We start from the raw sequence: 19,695 nt of genomic DNA, 5'->3' as shown, positions 1-19,695 counted from the left end.
GCTCTTTGGGAGGCTCACATGTCTATTGCATAGAGGGGAAGTGTTTATGTTCATTCCAAATAAATAGAGAGATTTAGATAGGCAGGGATTTTCTAATGTTATTTGTTTTTAACACATGAAAGTTTTATCCTGGATTCTCATTCATTTTAACAAGTTGAATATCTGCAAAGTTTAAATCAATCATATAGATGGTGATACGTATGCTTCAAAAGTTCCCATTCATGCATACGTAGCATATAAAAGTGATGACACTAGTGTATTCATTTTTTCTTCATCGTGGCTACTAATGTCATTAGAATTTCATAGATGCAAAACTTGCTGATATTCAAATTGATACATTTATCTCTATTTTATGAATAAATAGACCTTCTGTTCTTTATTGCTAAATTGGGAGTCCCATGTTCATAGAAAGAACATTATTGCATTAATTAAATAAATGAAAATTGTTCACACCTGATTTGGAGTGGGTGGAAAATTCCTGAAAGCTAGTTGTCGCTCAATTAAAACATCCTACAGCAACCCACCCAACAAATTGTACTACATATAACACCTGAAAGACTTTTAGAGGTAGTGTAGACTGCAAGACAATTGTCTAATGTGAAATACTATACTCCCTATACCTAGCTTAAAAATAGATGTGCATTAAAGGCAGCAAACTCAGTCTACATCGGGGTGGCCCTGAAAATGGTCCTGAAGATGTGGTCCTGAAAATGGACCTGAAAATGTTTTTCAAAGTGGCCACACTTTACACTGTGCGAGCACACCAAAAAGTAAAATTTGGGGGGGATCTCCAACAACAAAATATTTTTTTTAAAAAACAGGTTCAAATGGTGTATTTTAAAATACATGTTTCCCCTTTACAGGGATTGAAATATTGATCAGCACAACAAACATATGATATATACAATGTGTTAAGTGTGAGGCTCAAATTGATGGAAGGAATGGGGAGAGATGTTAGAAAGGGAGCAGTTGCATGGAAAAGTGGGTAACCACAAAAATGGCACATGGTGCAGAAGCCCTAAAGCCATCTCTGCCACTGACCTATTGACCTTTAGGATGGTCTAATCTACCATGGCTGACCCTGTCCCATACCTTCATGTCTAACAGTGTTTATTTCTCTCCCCTGACCTCAGAGAGTAGACAGTGTGGGTTTCGGTCCTTTTTAACTTCAGTGTGGAAATGTGGAGGTTTAACCCCTGAAGTTCAATCCTCTCTATGAATAATCTATAATACAGAAACATATACAGAATACTTATTAGTATTGTCCACATTGTCTTGTTTTGTTATAGCTTAATTCCAGCTGTGCATAATTTTGAAATATTTCAAATAAATGCATTTATTATCCTAGTTTATGTTTATACGTATAGCAACACAATTATATTTGATGAATGACCTAATGCCTTTATAACTTAGAAATATGCCTAGATTAAGTTGACCATTGTATCGGAGCACATTTCATTGAGCTAACCACAATCAGTACACAATTCCAGTCTTCTGAGATAACGAAACTGGAGGTGGATTATTCACCCATCAATTATATTTTCTTGGTTTTGTGTGGTGTGAATACCTGAACCATTAGAAACAAAACATAATCAATACGTGTTCAGGACTTACCATGTTACATTTTAATTTTAACTATCCCATTTAAATTCTGACATAACACGGTTAAGCAAAATAAAAATGCGTCTACTGCTTTTAACATAAACACCTCCAAACATATCTAAGTTATCCCAGTGCTCTGATATTCATTGCTGAACATATCGTAGTAACATTAAAAGGCAGGATTTACTGCATATGGCCAGTCAGTTTAGTACTCTGCCTCACCACTGAATAGCCTCAAGGATTAAACCTCTCTCTAAATGCCATAAGCAATTCCAGTTCAGGAACGTTTTGCCACTTACACAAAATAAATGAAAACACTTTTCAAACTTTGGTCCCACTAAACAACTTTCTTTCTGTACCATACAAAAAGAATAAGGGCCTGATTTAAAATATATATATATATATATATATTACAATGTGACTTTCCCATGTTAAAACATTTGTGTAAGTCAGCCCCTTAACCTTTTGTCATGTTTTTAAATGTGGAACTGTTCCTGCACTTCATTTACACTCCCATATACTTCTTTGGAGGCAGAATGATTTGATACCTATGTTGAATTTAAATAAATAATTTGATCTGTCACTTTCTTTTTCTCTTCATAGCTCTAATGCAGTTCAGACCTGATGATTCCACATGCACAATATACAAAAAACCTGTCTTTTTGCAATTTTTTTTCTGGCAAATCATATAGTTTCTTCTTTAATTTGTCATCATCTTGATTGCTGTTCTTCTCTTCTGACTGCCCCTGCATACTTTAAACCTTCAATTCCCATATTTGTCTCTGTTTCCGACTCCCCCTATCATTGCTACACTTGCCTCTATTTACTGGCTCACATTTGATTGTTCTCTACATTTTCACTTTCTTTGTATTCTTTTTAAAGATATTTGCAGCTTTGACCCCCTCTGTCGTTCTCTGCTTGTTTCTGTTTATAGGCCACCGGGTGTTTTGTGCTTTCAGAACCATTTCCTTCTAAATCCTGTTCCACCTGGTCTAGTTCCTGTTCCTGTTCCCTTTTGTCTTCTAAGAGTCAAAACAAGTTGCCTCTATCTTTTTGTTACGTCTTTCTTTCGATTCCATGTTTCATTCACCGCTTTAGAAACACTTTTATTCTCTATTTTTATTTGATTATAATGTAATTACTTCTCATTATTGTACCATTTTTCATTATTTACAACTCTTTTTAAATGCACTATATAAATTCAATAAAACACAAACTAAATAAGAAACACTTCATGTGACATACATCATTGTTGGTATTGCAACCTCAAATATGACATTTTTCATAATTCAAGTATATTTTTCATGTAATTGCCATGAAGAAACCAGGCGCAATTCATAGGTGAAACTGTTACGAAAAAACAATATCAGGATGCTTCTATTACAACATTCAACACATGGTAGAGTGTGCATAAATAGCAAGGAAAAAGTTGCATGCAACTGTACTTGCCATCAACACAGGAAGGCCTGTTCCTGGTTGTACCAGCCACTTTACCAGGTAGACAAGAGCATTTCACAGTTTGTGACCTTTCTTCAATTCTATTTTTATTGCAACATCTGTGAGCGGCAATGACTTCACAGGTTCCTCCTTCTGTGAAGACAGAAAAAAGCTGTGCTTGAACTATGATAGACATGGATGTACAACTTTTAAAGAAATATAAACACTTCATATTGAAGACAGTTTTCAATCCACAGAGAATTTCACCTAGAAAAAGTAAATATGTTATTGAGCTAAATCGTAGAATGTATACTTTATTTCAGGCTCTTTATAAAATCAGCTGCTCAAACGTTTCCAAATTATTTGACAAAAGAAGTTGCATCCACTTACTGTACATTTAGTATGAAATAGAAGATTAATGTAGCGTGCTGTGGAGTGATGCATGTTTATTTGTTTATTCATGTTGTATTGTGTTGAGTAACTAGGTAATCTAACATCATATTTTTTTCTGAGCAAGGGAAGAAAACACATGTAAGGGGTCAGTAATGTGAGGTGACAACTGCTTGTAGTTTTCTCAAGATTAGACATTTTATTAAAGTAAAATGTTTGCAAATGAAGCCTCACTTGCCCTATTCTATCAGGGTATTCCCTACCAAGTCTAAAGGCTAATGGAACACCTGTGGGATGTATTTACACATGCATCCGAGCCCTACATCAAAACTGTGCAGTACTGGCATTGAAAAAATCATAATGGCCAGAGCTCCCCATAAAATGCACAGGAAAATCCCATTTTGCCTATATTGTGAGCACAGAGAGGCAATGCTGATTGCCAAAAGCAAATTCATAACTGTTGGGAATTCATTTTTCTTGAATGTCAAATATGGCAAAATCATGGGCACAGAATTACTTTACTGCAGAAACACACCAATGCCATGTCCTGAACATGGACAATATACTCCATGCAATATCACTTGCTGAAATGAATCAATCTAAAAAGAAATCCCAAGGATGGATGCAGTAACCACAAAATCCTGAGGGTGGCGCTAGCGGTCTAAACTCTGACAGGAGAGCTGTCTTGCAAAACTGTCTAGTGCAAAGAAAGGGGTCTTATTCCATTAAAAGTTCAAAGGGGTTGCCTGTCCTGAGAACTCTTGACACTTCAGAACTCAACACAAGAAGCCAGGAAATCAGAGGGTTCTGTTAATTAAATGCAAAGTGGCTCCCTGGCCTCCTGATCTCAGCTTCCCAGAGACCACACAATGGCCCCTCTCCTCTGAAAGGAATATGTTGATTTTTACTGTTTCCTGTCAACAAAGGCCTGCCTGCCCAGAGGATACATGTGACTGACCCACCCAAGTCTTGGAGGCGGACTCCAACACTCTGAGAACTGACTTGAAAGCAAAATATATATTTTACAAAAACACTGATAACTCTTTGTAATCAAATGACAGAAATGTATAACTTTAAGAGCCTTAATTTAAAAAATGTACCTTCAATTCAAGCCCAAACTCCAATTTGTGTGACGTTCTGGGGCAAAACCCCGCTAATTGTTAATATTACAGACACTGTGTTTAAGTTAGACAAATGAAAATTTACTGGAGTATGTATGGACAGGCCGTGTACATGTGTACAAATCTGGAGAAAAATCTGATGATGCAAAACCACTAAAAAGGTGCAAATATTGCCATTTCTGAATGCAAGCCCCCAGGAAGAGCAGATTTGGACAGGGTATACCTCGTGTGAAATGGGATGGGTGCATGTAATTTTAAACAAATGTGTACCTGTGCAAATATGTCTTTTTTATCAAATATAGTTTGTGTGCGATTTGACAGGGGAGTGTCCTCTCTGCAAGCCGTAAAATGACATCACTCTGACACAACTTAGCTCCCCCAATCAGGGGAGAAATGAAAGCTTGGCCAATGATAAGTGGAGAGGGGTAGGGTCTAGTGATTCTGCACACACACCCACTTGCAAAACACATAAAAGCAGATAGTGCAAGCCAAATAGACATTCATTTTCCACTTGCAGCTGTAAGCTCTGCCAAAATTCCATACTTTACCTCCATCAACATCCAGAGATCCAGACTTCAAATCCCTCAATCTCCAGAATCCAGAAACAGTGCTGTACCCAGAGAGAGAGAGCAGAGCTGACCCAGGCCAATGTTAGCAGAACCAAAGAGCTGAACCGGAGTCCAGTCCAAAACCTGACCAGATCCATGACGAGGCCCATTTAATTCAAGAATATAGTGTGAGTACCTAGAAAACTGTGCAGAACCAATCTCTTAGTTAAAATAATATAATCCAAGCTATTTTAATCTAAGTAGAACTGCCTCCTAACTGTCACCTGTCATTTTCTAGTTGCAAGCTGCACTTGTCTTTTTGAACTTTAAAATTTCAAATCTGAAAAACGACCTTTATTTAATCGCTCATATCTCCGTGACCGTTTGTGCTAGAGACTTGCAGTAACTTTCCTCGCGAATTTTGCCACGATTTGCAAATTTCTCAACGTGTGAAACAGCAGCTTTCTTGCTTTCATTTGCCAAAAATTCGGTTAACCTACCAATTACTCCTAGATCCTAGATCCTTGCTAAAGTGAGCCTGGACTAATATTAACTTGATTTCACTCACCCTGAACCTCTAGAGGGAATTAAGAGCATTTTAGCATATTTTTCACTCCATTGCCAGCACATATAAAAGCATTTTGCCTGTGTTTTAAACTTCTGTAGTCTAAGTTGCTGGGTGAACTGGGTGAACTGAATTACATTTGAATTGCATTTCTGAGAATTGTGTGCCTTCCTTCCATTTCCCTGCATTGCATAAAAGGGGGGGTGAATTGTCCAAGAAAGTGATTACATTGTCTTTTGCTGAAATCCTATCAAGTTATTTTCTGTACTGCATTTCATTCCACATTGCATCCATTTGAAACCATAAAAGTATTGTTGCTATCTTATCCATTTCATGTCAACTCCTTAGTGATTATCAAGAAGTGTGCTAGTGCCAGATTCTCCGTTGTTAATCTTGATCATCTCAGATTAAGTGTGATATTCAATTATTAATTTATTATAAAGCGTGATATATATATATATATTGTTTAAATTATCAATTAAACCTTTTAACTTGCAAAACAGAACTACTTCTTGGCTCAGTGGGGTCAGGAGGATTCCAAGAGAGGGGTGTTATATAGGGGTAGTCATCCAGAACGCATGAACTGGACATAAAGATGTATCAATAAGGGTTTTCATTCAGTATTCTAGACTAGGCGTTGACTTGGCTGTAGTGCTGAATTGAATCCTCTTACACACCTCCTGATGTAGGTAGACTGTCCTTTACTTTAAACAACAAAACATTCAAAGAAAGTGATACAACAATAAAGAAGGATTGAAAAATATCTGGATGTCCTTCACCTGTCCTAAGTAAATCCCTTCCCCAGGATTTACAGTGAACTTCAAAATGTTCAAAGGAAAAGAGAAGGCTTCAACCAGTCACACAAATCGACTGGTAACAATTCTCTGGTTTTGGTTTAAAAGATCCCCTTACCATTCAAGCCAAGAAAATAGCACCTATGGTAATCCTAGATATTTTCTCTTCAATATTGTTGGCCACAGTTCAAAGAATAGATACATAATGTCTTTATTTTAGGACCTCTGCAGTACATTTAGTTTATTAGGATGCTTCTGTGCGGGTTGCTGCATGCCTCTTAACAACCACCCTTCTACTGTTGTCACTATGGGAAAAGTCACCTTGGTCGTAGAGTATGTCACTACACTTAACCACTTTAATGTGACATCCACTGACAGTTTTCATATACCACCACAGATCAGGTACTTCTACTTTTCTTTCATGCTTCAAAATTATTAGGCATGTAATGACAAGGCACTTCAACCCTTCAACCTCTACAGGTAGGCATGACACTCTTCCTTCCAAGTACTTTCTGAAGGGGCAGCCCCTTTGCCTCTTGCGTCTGTATAACTGGCAAAATGTACAGTTACCACTGTTCAGTACTTCAGAATTATTGGGCATGTAATGACAAGATACTTTGACCTTTACAAGTAAACAAGCCACTCTTCCCTTAAGTGACTTTCTAAAAGGGGGCAGCCTTGATGTCTCTTCTGTCTGACTGCAACAAAAGATAACCTGAATCTGCCCAGAAGACTGACTTCCTCTCAGCTTCAGCAGTCTTCAGCACTACAGGTTATTTCCACAATGTTCCTTTCATGCCCCAGCCCCCCTTACCCAGCTTTACTCACACTTTGTCTGTCCAAGTAATTACCCAGAAGCTGTAGTGCCACTCTTTCAGCGTCAGGTAATAATGCCACACTTAGATCTAAGGCCACTGGCGTGTTGACAACTTCACAGATTAGGTGTAGGGGTTTAAACAGTATTTATTTCACTGTAATAAGGGTTTGCCACTTGGCTTGTGCATTGCTTGTTATTTTGTTCAATATAGCAGCTTCATAATATAAAGAATGTCAATTCAGGATATTACAAGGTTTAGTCTTCAAAGTGAAACCATAACTAGGCACAATCGACTACTCTTTGAGGTAGATTAAAGTCTTGAATGGAATTAGTTTCCTTTGTAAGATTGAAGAGGCAATTTCTGACTTCACTCAGGAAACACAACTGCGCACATGTGACCTTACTTTGTTGCAGTTTTCACTAGTCACTCTTGTAAAACAGTGGGCCTCATTATGACTCATGCGGTAGCCGTGCCGGTAAACACCACAGTGAATTGGCAATTACTGGTACATTCCAGCCCCACTGGACCCGGTAAATGCCCATTGCCGGGTGCGGGTAATTATTACTCCCCATTCCCATTGAGCCCCTTAGGGCTCAATGGGAATTAGGAGGCCAGTAGCACCGGCACCATTAATAACAGTGCCAGTGCTACCGTGTAGGTCTGCTCGCTGACAGGCACCCGCGAGCAAACCTTGTAGTTTGCCGGTCTGGTAACAACATTACCGGCAAGCTTATTGGTACCCTTGTTACTGGACCGGCAACCTTGTATTGAGGCCCAGTATCTCTGGATTTTCAGAATGGATTCAGACAGTGTTCCTTTCACACAAATAAAGGCACGCAACCACTCCAGTAATTAAAAAAAGTGTTTAACAATGGATAGAAAGGTTTTTACTTCCCACGCGAATACTCTGACTTTCAGAATAGGCGCACAAGTTACATTTCCATTGTTAACAGTTTGCTTGAAAGTGACAAACAGCTTCTACTCGCTTTCAACTCTAAGAGGGTTACTTTGGAGCTGGTTACAGTTACCAGCAAGGCTTGTTAAGTGTGCCTGAACACTGTGCTTCACTCACAAGCCTCAGGGACACTGTGGTTGCGGGTTGCTTTCCTTTCCTGACTTCCTTGACCACTGATACTTCTTTGGGCTCACTTGGGACCCACGCCCTTCTCCAGCACGGGTATCTCTGGCCTCTTTAATTGAGAGTTTCCTTTGCTACCAAGATCCTCAGCTTGCCTTCTGCCTCGGGCCTTAGGTTCCTGCATGGTCACAGTTCTGCAATCACAGCAACTCGGCTCACATGGGGAAAACATGACGTCCAGCATGTCTTCTTCTGTACAGCCTCTGCAATACAGGTTTTGAGAATCCATGACCCTATCAAAACTTGCAGGTGAAATCTGCTGTCTCCACCTTCCGGTGTCCATTCAGTGCCCCCATTTCCTCGTGAATTTCCAGCCTTGTGGTGCTCCTCTACTACTACTACCAGCCTTCCAACTCCTGCTCCAGCTCCTTCGTCTTCTCATCTCCTGCTGCAGCCTTTTATGCCACAGAGGTTTGACAATTGGCTTCAGGTGTGAGCCATCAGCCTCAATTGCCTGAATTCTGAAATTGCTTATAGGCTTAATCGCCTCACTGATACATTTACATGCCTCTTCAGCCCTCTTCCCTGTCTCAGTTGCTGTAGGATTCTGGGACATGGATTTTGTTCCATCAAAGTTAGGTGTTTCTACTTCTTGATTTAGTTCCCTTAGTAATTTTAACACGGGGACTGTGGGTTTTAACTTGTCTAGAAGGAGATGGTTCAGAGAAGACAACATTTCCACAATCCTCTGTAGTGTACCCTTGGTATTGAGAAGGGCACATGATTCTAGATACTAAAAAGAGTCCTTCTTTTGGGATAGTGTGCTTTGGTATTACAACTGATGGGTTCACATCCTTAGATGTAATAGGTGTTGGGAGACATTAAGGTGACAATAGACCGTAATCTCTTTCGGCACAGTGATAAGATCTCCCTGTAAAAGGAAAAATACCATGTCTTATCCCACGGAATCACCTCACTACCCTCTGCCCTGTCTGCACTCAGGTGATTCTAACGCAGTACACCACCCCCAGGGTTGGGATCAGGAAGCATCTGTCTTGACCTGGCTACCTAGGAGGAGATTTAGGCAGGATTTCAGTGAGGCATCATCATACTCATCTAACTATTGGTAATAGTGGCCAATAAATTGGTTCTATCTGCCAAGGCTGCTTTGGACATGTGACTACTGAAAGTCCATCTTTTAAAAAATCTCTAGTTGACATTCTTGTAAGGAGCGACTGGGCAGGAGGTGCCAGAGGTAAATACTGACTATGAGCCTTATTAACCCGTTGAAAAACCCTTTTGGAAATTAGGCCTGATGAGAAAAATATGATAAAGCATTTTTAGCAATTTTGTATCTGAACCTCTCATGCAATCTTAAAAAACATATTCATGCTGCATTCTCGAACATTTTTATGTCTATTTAAAAATAATCTACATTAACATACACGCCTTGTTGCAAGCATATTTGTGAAGCTAACAAATAGCAATAGCATACATATAATCGCCATCATTCATCTCAATCGGTGTTCAGATTTATACATCAGAGGAAACATACACTCAGCTAGGACTATCTTCCAAACATTTTCCATTTGAAGTTTGAAAGAGTTAATGTGCATTTACTATGAAATACAACAAAGTTCAAAACATGTAATTACACATGAAATAATTATGAATGTTATCCATTGCACCACATGTACAAGAAATGTGATGGTTAGCAAAAAGATCTAGGAAACAGGCTTGGTAAGCAGGCCCGGTCTGATGTCATCTGTAAACAGCTAAATGTACAACCAAACTTTGTTTTCAAACATGTAACTGATATTGAGATGGAGTCTCATTGCGCCCTACCTCGTGCTCTGAGAACATCATCCCAGTGAACCATATCCTTGAGAATAGAAAGGATTTTGTTCCTTTTTTCTTTAGACTGGTCAACTCATCCTTTGACCATATCTCAGTCCCAGAAAAGACAAAGATTGTTACCATCGTCCTGCTGGTGAAGAAAGTGGGTCTGGACCCTAAAGATGCAAAAAATGTAAGCCCATCACCAAAAGAAAATGTTTTCTGAAGGTCCTAGATCAGGTAGCGACAAAACAACTGAAGCCCACCTTGAGCTAGCATCTATATTTCATAATAAGCAATAAGGGTTCAGAGTAGACCATAGTACAGAGACAGGCCTCTTTCATTTACAGAACAATAAGTCGGCGGACCAAGGAAAGAATGGGCTCTTGGTCCTTCTCGACTTATCCACAGCTTTTGATCTGCTGAATCATGACTGCTTGCTTGATACATTATCTGACACAGGGAACTGTGCCCCACAAGCCATGAACTGGATTGCATCTTTTCTGTCAGGTAGACAATCCTCGGTTGCCTCGGAAAGTGCCTCCTCCAACTCTGCCCCTATCCTCTGTGGAGTTCCACAGGGAGCTTGTATTTCAACAACCCTTTCCAATCTGTATATCAGCCTTCTTTGCAGCTTGTTAGAATACTATGTCGTCTCATTTACCAATTATGCAGGTAAAACCCAACTGATTCTGGAAATCAGTGGAGATCACAATACGGACACCAGGAACTTGACTGCAATTTACAGGGTTATCCAACAATGGATGACAGATAACTGGTTCTGCCTAAATGGAGCAAAATCTGAACTGTTATTGTTCGGCAGCCCAGGGGCAAGAGCCAAAATTGAGGAACGAATATCGATGATATGCATCAAAGATTGTTCCATTGCAGTAGTTACAAAAGTTAAGACTCTTGCAGTGTTTTTTAATGCCTCCCTCAGTACCGAGACACAGACCAGTTACATATTGAATAATTGTTATTACTATATGAGACTTCTTAGGAACATCAAGCCATTCATTTCAGAGGTGAACTGTGCTTCAATAGGCCGACCATTATTCTTTCACGACTACTGTAGCTCCCTATTTAATGGGGCCAGAAAAAAGTGTTTACATCAATTGCAAATGCTCCATAATTATGCATTCCAGATCATCAAGGGCATTCCTAGAAAGGAACATATTTCTGCAGGGAGGGCATCCCTACATTGGAGGCCCATTGCTGCCCGCATTCACTTTAATGCCTATATTGAAAGGCCCTGGCATTTCTGAGGTCCTGCATTTCTATGTACAGCCCTAAGAGTGCCCTCGGGTCAGCCAATATCGGAATGATTTGTTCCCTTATGTTTAAAAGGGCTGGCATGCTTTGTAGAGCTTGTCCCACGAGGACAGCACAAGTGTGGAATTCTCTCCCAAGCTCACGTCATCTAGACAAAAATGTTAACACATTGCACACTCGCCTGAAAACTCTACTCTTCAAATAATATATAGGCTGGAATCCGGAAGGATGCAGTTTATTGCCCTGAATTGACTATGAATGTCGCGTTTGCGCATGTCCCCTGTGTGTCTGTGTTGGCACCCTGATGTCTTCGGGTCCCGGTGCGGTAAAAATAAATACAAATAAAAAAATATATTGCACTTTGAAGATTTGTGACTGTTAGCCAAGGCATTGCACGTGGATGATTTGTGAATGCTAGTCAATGTAGAAGAATTTTGAGGGTTAGCCATTGTACTGCTTGTAGAAGAACACTGAGAGTAGCCAATGCACTAACCACTCCGGCTCCTGCTCTTCTCCAAATATAGCTTCCAAAAACAACACACACCTATGGGCCAGCCAAACCACACATGAAACACACCAAACACCCACCCATCATAATAAACATTCAAATGTAGAAAACAAAACCAGACACTAGGCCTTAGCCTCTGGATACAACACGCCAGTGGACACAATCTAAACTCACGTAGAAAGCTGATACGCACAGACGCCAGCTTCTCTTGATTCTGCATGCATCAATAGAAGGAGACGACTGCTATCCTATCCCTTTTCCCTCACTACCCTCCCACCCTCTTTCTTATACAGCCATGTGAGTGCCTGGAGACCATACTAATGGTAACGGCGCATGGTATAAGACAAATTAACATTACATAACATCCAAATTATTTTCATTTTTTGCAATCAAATGGCATCTGAAAGCTAACAAATGTCTGAGAAAATAACGCCTTGATTTTGATGAGGGCTTTGCAACAAATATGGTTGTGCGCAAAGTGCTGAAGTATGTATTCAGTCTGCGCTCCATGGCCTGATTTATAAAAGTGTTTTTGAATGGGAAAGACCCGTTCAAAAAAGCTTCTTCTACAAAAGCAGATTTTCATGAACACAGTAGTAGCAATGGGATTAAATGTGTGCTACACCTGTTTGAAGGCACAGACCATAGTTATTCTCTGCTAGACTCTATCAGCATAAAACAGTGATATGCTCTACTTTTAAAAATGCATATATATGTTTGACATGTATGGTAAGATATTACACATATAACTTGCACTTAACAGATAACATATATTGCACACATGAGGCATAGGTATACATCAGATATAGCACTTATGTTTATACGTGATATGTATATGATTTCCAGGCGATATATTATAGATGCCCTACTGGTTGTCTCACTAATGCTTAAAAAAATGACACATTTTCAAACAGCAGCGACAAAGCCCATCTGGAGATTTTTTATGGCACTTTGAGGTCAGATAGGGATTAAGATATACAGCACTGGGAGCTGACATGAAATCTAATGCAAGCAGAAACCTGCAGATCAAAGACAAATGAGTAGCGCCCGCCATGCCTGCAATATGCCACCAGGGCAAAATGAACATAGCTCTCTCGAACACCTTTTGCACTGGGCCCATGGGAAAGAAGTAATCAAGGATTACTTAACAGCAATCACCATTACTTGCACTCCTCTCCTGCGACCGACAAGTCCAGTTCCCAGTACCTCCACTAATCTGTGCCCCAATACCCTACATTAAGGATACACAAGTCCTCCCCTGTCACAGCACCTCCCCTAATCTGTACCCCAACACCCTACATTAGGGCTAAACCTGCAAGTGCTACTTCGGCCAAGATCTTCGACTAATCTGCACCCCAACACCCTACATTAAGGCAGCGCCCACTAGCCCTCACCTATCCAAGACCTCTACTAATCTAAACATTTACAAAGGAAGTGCTAGGTCAACCACAGCATACATGGTTGACAAACCCACGCACACCTTCTACATCATTGACTATCATGTCTGTACTGCAAAGCACAGAAATAGCCAAGCAACAGATGTGCATGATAAAGGTGTGAAATGCGTGCAACTCCAAACATGTCATCTCCCGATATCTACCATTGTATACATATACATACATTGTCCATGAAGGCATTATACTAAACATCACACCCACCTGAAGAGGTATTAGTCTAATTGACCGATTAGAATCAATCGAATGGTACATTTGGCTGAATTCAGCCAGTACCATTTGATTGAATATAAAACTATATTTGGTACGTTTGGCTTTAGGGGTTGAGAGGGGGGGGCGCTTCCTCAGCATGGGAGGCGGGGATGGAAAAAAACAAATAAATGAAAAAGAAGAAAAGGCAACTATGCAGCGTCAGATCTGACCTGCATTAGAGGGATGGGTCTGACACCATAAGGTTGCTGTCGACCTGGAGGCAAGCAGGCAGGTAAGTAGGGTTGGGGTGGTGGGGGTATTTTCACTAGGTATGCTGCCATCATAAAGCCAACACATACAAGTGCATTGTGCTCTTTTCAAGCAAATGTAACATTTGAACATTTATCTGGTCTGTTTTTTTTAGTTCTGTTTTCCGTGAGCATTTTTCCTACGCTCAAACAACACCAAACCACGTAAGTATGCAAACATGTCCCAGAGTAAATAGGCCAGTACCACTATGACCCACAGAGTGTGCCCTAAACCCACATGACAGCCATATGAAGTACTCAGTTGGAGATAATGTTGAAACAAAAGGCAAACATGGAAAAAGAAGCATAAAAGCCAAGCTATGCTGCACATGGCACAAACGGCGAGCAGTGGTGTTGAATATCAAAATATAAAAGTATTAATGCAAAACTATGTACAAAAATGGAAACAAAATAAGAGTCATGAAAATTTTAAATAAAACAAAAGGAGACCTACACCTACTGAACTTTATACAAGAGAAACTGGGCTAGATCATGGTAATCTCTAAAATGACGATTCACCATCCACATCTTCTTCTTGCAGGCAGGCCCTTTTTGTTTCCTGGAGGGCTTGCAAAGCATCCCACATCCTTGACTCAATCTCCTCCACTGCCCTGCAATACTTCTACAGGATGGCAGCCCATGCCTGTGCTAACCTCCCTACATGCCTCGGCCCGGGCCGTGTTAATTGACATTTCATGTGCTGCTGCCTTTCCTCGTCATGCTGCCTCTCAAAAGTCAGCTGTGAAAATACCATGGCCTGCAGGTGCTGTTGTGCCTACTACCTCACCTGCACCATTTAAGCACCATCTTGACTCCTCCTACTCACAATTCTAACCAGGATTTGCTTCATCACCAACAATATCTCCTGTTACCTGGCAAAGATTCTAGGGCACTGGTACTCCCTCTGGATGACAGTCTGCATCAGGAGAGTACAGCACTTGCACTGCCATCAATTGCCTGGGTTTCCTTCACAGCCTATTCCCCTGAAGGTTCCTGGGCAGGCTCAGTGACCACCGTATCTGCCACTATACTGACTTGCACCTCAACCAAGGATACAGTCACATACAAACTCACTAATGGTGGGGCAGGGTCACAGGAGGCCATGGAGGTAGCTGGTAAGAATGCCTCAGATGAGGTTGACACAGATGAGGAATAGGACGAGGATGGGGGGTCTGTGCATATAGGCCACAAGCCAGGAATGACTTTTGCCAGTTAGAAGAAGAGGCAGCCCATCTGACCATGATGTTCTACTGGCATATTATGATTTGCATGCACCACATCATGGACAGATGCCTGGTATTTCAAGCCACCCACCGAAGTGGTAGCACTAAATCCCAGATGGCTGCATCGGCATAAGTGTGGCTCTGTCTGGGTGGAGGCATTAATGAAGGTTGGTAGTGCTGCAGCAGATGGCCCTGGAAAGGAGTTTGTACTGACCTCTACACGGTGGACTGCACAACCTCTTGTGTCAGGACTATGTGTGCAGCCTGCATATCCACCCGTGCCCCCACCTGACATAATGGGCAGGCCTGCAACATCCTCCTCTTCCTCCTCCTCCTTCTCCTCCTCCGTCAACCCAGACACGTCCAATGAGGTATCTATGCCTTTGGGCCCCTGTGTGGTAATGTCATCACCATCCTGTCCCTGACCCAGCGCAACCTGAATGGGATGCTCCCTGATGCACATCACCCTCAAATGAGGTAGATACAACTGTGCATGCCTTGGTCAACACCTGGGGCTGACGCCATGTGTCCATAGCACAATAGGCACATCTCCATCCAACCACATCTTGCAACATGCAACCCTGGCAGTCCAACATAAAAGCATGCGAGACGTACATGCACCCGTTGCTGAGGATCAAGCAGCAATTCTATTGCTTCCCCACATGAACAAATGTTATGATGTCATACACTGTGTGCCCCCTCATTCAGTGGCCTGAGAGGTCCCAATGTTGATCCAGATAGTCAAATGCATTAAATTGCCATGACTACACATCCAAACTCATGTGTCAGTTTCAGCTGCTGAGTGAAGATGATGCAATCATCACACACAGTTGAACAAGCCATAAATGAAGTGTGCATGAATGTGCCTCACATGTCCTAAACATCCCATCCTGGCCAGTGCTCCTTTCTAAGGCCTCACTAGCAGCATCTCACATTGCTTGCACACAAGTATACTTTGTCAGCAAATGCTGCCGGAACTCATTCCTACACCTGTCCATTTCACAGATGTGTGCCATGACATACTTCCAGTGTCAGCATGATACTACATGGCAGTTAAGATTTGTGGAATATAAATGCAGTGCAAAGCGCTAACATGCATACACATGCAGGACAAACTAAATCTGTGGGAATGTTCACCCTGTGAGTACTCACCAGATGCTTGGATACATGTCTGCATGTCAAGGACCTTGGCATGGACACAGGTATGATATGATATGACATTTATAATGCACCTATACACAAGTGTGACAAGGCGGGATGAGGCAAGGCACGGGGAACAGAGAGAAGACGGACAACAATCTTCCTAGGCCAGCAGTCAATCAAATCTGGCAAATGCAAGGGAAGGGGGAAAAAGAAAAGTGTGGGGGGGTCAAGGACTTGGGCATGGACCAGGATACAGCAGTGAAGGGTTGCCCCGTGATGGCAGCTTGCAGGCACACCTACATGGAAGCACCTGCCTTTGCATTCGTTGTTCGATTGCTTCTTAGAGTTGCTCACTACACAGATTTGCTGCTCAACAATTTGGTGTAGTTGACTTAAGGAAGCACATTTGACACATCAATGCAGGAAATCCACCTTACTGGGCTCCCAGAAGGTGACTCTTCATGCAAAGGAACCTGGTTAGGCCTTGATGAAATAAAATAGTCTCATTGTATAATTTAATAAAATATCTGGTGTCTGTATTAATAAATAAAACGTATGGCTCATGAATTAGTACAAAGTACTCCACTCACCATATATTGAAGCTCAGATATATAATTGAGCATTGCTGCTACAAGAGGATGCAAACAGAACAATGCCCATTAAAAGTAATATGTTTATTTCCATTCTAAAAATACCTCTGAAACATGGACCTGGCTTCCCTTAACATAATAGGCACAGCAAATCTCATAAATATATCTATCTTTCTGAGAATCACTCTTCATTTTGACACAACACGCATTCATATTTTAATACATCACAACAGTTGATTTGGGTGGGTTCCAAAGTGTCCTAAGCGAGCCTGTGAAGAATAAAAGATATTGTTAAAAAGAACGTTCCCGGATTTGTCATTTCCTCAATTATACCAATGTGTTATTACTTTATAATAAGACTGGTAAATTGTATGATGTGTCAAGAAAGGAGAAGATTCTATGAAATACCTCAGGAATAAAATGTTAAAAGTCATGTATCATTAGAAATAGACACTAGTCCCAAATCTCAGTCATGCCCAGGAATAGGCGTCTCACTTGGGAACCCATGTACATGATCATCTAAGTGAACCATTATGAAAAGCAGGATGGATATGCCAATGGATATTTCCCATCTGTGGAAGGTACAGTGAGCAAAAAGCGTGTGCTGCAAACTCTCATCTCAGAACACATTATCATGCCATGTTCTTTCTGGAGAGGACCACCTGCTACTTTTTTTGAAATATTTGCAAGGAACTTGGGGTTGGTCACCCTGAGTTACTTGGGGGCAACCAGACATTGACTCCCTGCTCATTGTGCTCAGAGAGGCACAGCTTCATCTCACTGATGAGTCCCAACAAGGCTGAAATACATGTATGGGTCTGCTGTTGGTACTCTTGTTCAGAGAGGAATTGCCATAGCATTTCGGTGCTGGACTGCCCATGTGGGCGGGACAAAGACTGATATGCCAATGGATATTTCTCATCTGTGGAAGGTACAATGAGCAAAAAGCGTGTGCTGCAAACTCTCATCTCAGAACAGGTTATCATGCCATGTTCTTTCTGGAGAGGACCACCTGCTACCTTTTTTGAAATAAGTTTAAAACAAGTGGGAGTATGACTCAATTTTAGTGAAGATCATACTGGTCACACTAGGGCCTTGAAATTCCATGAATAAAGTTTGGGGCTGTTTGAGTTATACTGTTGAGGTCTTGGCAACTTGTCCTGAAATGTCACTTTGTCACCTTAAAGAGCATTTTTACTTTTCTGTATGGATGTGTAATACACCATGATCAGAATGGTAGCCCTCCCCTCAAGTTTTGGGTATGGGTAAGTGGTTGCCTGTGTCCCATCTGAGGTTGGATTAAGGATTGGCAGTCTGGTCCACTTCTGCTGCACATCAAATAATGTTTGGCTTTATGATTGTGGTTTGGGATGTTGCTATGATAATCCCTGTTAAGATGCTATAGATCACATTGTTTCCTATGCAGGTGTTCTCCATGGACCATATCAATCTACTTTGGCAGCTTGCATTTGTTTCCCACCACATTATTTGATTTTAGTACCGGGTGAGGGATAATCAGATTGTATCAATCAATCTGATTGGCTCTCGCCGGGTCGTTATCTGGCTGACAAAGCCTTACCTGTCCTGGTGCCTTTCTCCACTTTCCTCGCTGATTGTTCTGATCTGCGAGTGGTTGCCATGGAAAGGGAGAAGGGACTACTTGTTGTCCCTTCTCCCGATCTCCCGATCCATTGCGGCTATCGTGTTTGTTTTCAATTTTGTTTTACTCTTATGACTGGCTGCCATTGAAAGGGGGAATGGAATACATATACAGTTTTTTGCACTTTTACCAGAGGTGTTATGGCCTGTGAGCACATGGTGGGTGATGTCAGTTCATTCTCCCACTCCCTGACCAAGTCTAGGATGACATTGGGGAAGTTGCATTTCCCTAACACCTCATCATCTTGCACCCCAAATATTGTTGCGTGTGTATGCTAGATTCTGGCACTTCTCCATCTCCTTCTCCTCCTTCCATGTAGTAATGTCAGTGTTAACAATGCAGGATCCAGCATTGTGGTAATTGGTTGCCCTGTGGAATTTCAATTAACTTTTTATACAATGGGTTTCATTGCACATGTTTACTTTGTGTTTACTGAAGGGTGGCGATAATATTGTTCACCTTGGCAGGCAGCGTGAAAGCACTGTTGGTTTTGTGAACATGGTTTACTTAGGGTATGGTTGTTGTTTGCTGAGTTCTCCCTCCTCGCACCCATGTTACTCCTCATGTTCATCTTTTAATGAGGAGTTGTTCATGTTCCCCCCATCTACTTCTTTGCACTGGTCCTTCCCGTACACTGAATTCAAGGATGCACTAAGCTTTCTTGCACAGAGCCATGTGGGAGGGACCAGTGCAAAGTGGATGTGTGAATTGGAAAATGTTTACAGTTGCATAAAGTGTACTTTTTTGATGCAAAGTCCAAATGTGCCATGCCAAATGTTTGTAAATGTCTTATATGAATTGTTACATTTTTGAAAAAGAAAAGATTATTTTAAGGACAATGCATTCTTTTTTTAAAGAGTGAATCCTATTTTGTAAAGGACCAAACAGTTTTCTTTAGGGAGTTAATTTGTTTTTGTAACAAATCAAATATATATTTTTTTTCTTCTGGGCTAAGGTTTTACAACAAATTACATGTTTGCAATTCACTATTCAGTGGAATTTTGAAACAAAAAGCCACCAATTTGCTTTTGGTGAATTAAATTCGCCCATTGTTTGTTCTTTAGTTGCGTACTTTTAACTGGGTGTAAATTGGGGCGTACATCATTGAGAATCACCACATTAAAAGGGGGAAATTCCATAGAAAAAGGCCTTGTGA

At 41.0% G+C, this 19,695-nt stretch overlaps 1 protein-coding gene across 3 annotated transcripts in view; it reads right to left on the bottom strand.

The window, feature by feature from the left end:
- TAFA1 (TAFA chemokine like family member 1) overlaps positions 1–19,695 on the bottom strand; it is a 2,040,488-nt gene that overhangs the window by 485,937 nt on the left and 1,534,856 nt on the right. For all 3 annotated transcript variants that reach the window (XM_069643790.1, XM_069643792.1, XM_069643791.1), the window contains exon 4: positions 3,052–3,192. In XM_069643790.1, the coding sequence (XP_069499891.1) occupies positions 3,052–3,192 (141 nt within the window). The remainder of the gene's footprint in view (positions 1–3,051; positions 3,193–19,695) is intronic.

The sequence above is a fragment of the Ambystoma mexicanum genome, chromosome 2p (genome assembly GCF_040938575.1).
Source record: "Ambystoma mexicanum isolate Mex_15411 chromosome 2p, UKY_AmexF1_1, whole genome shotgun sequence".
NCBI lineage: Eukaryota > Metazoa > Chordata > Amphibia > Caudata > Ambystomatidae > Ambystoma > Ambystoma mexicanum.
This window is presented reverse-complemented; position numbering and strand designations above follow the sequence as displayed.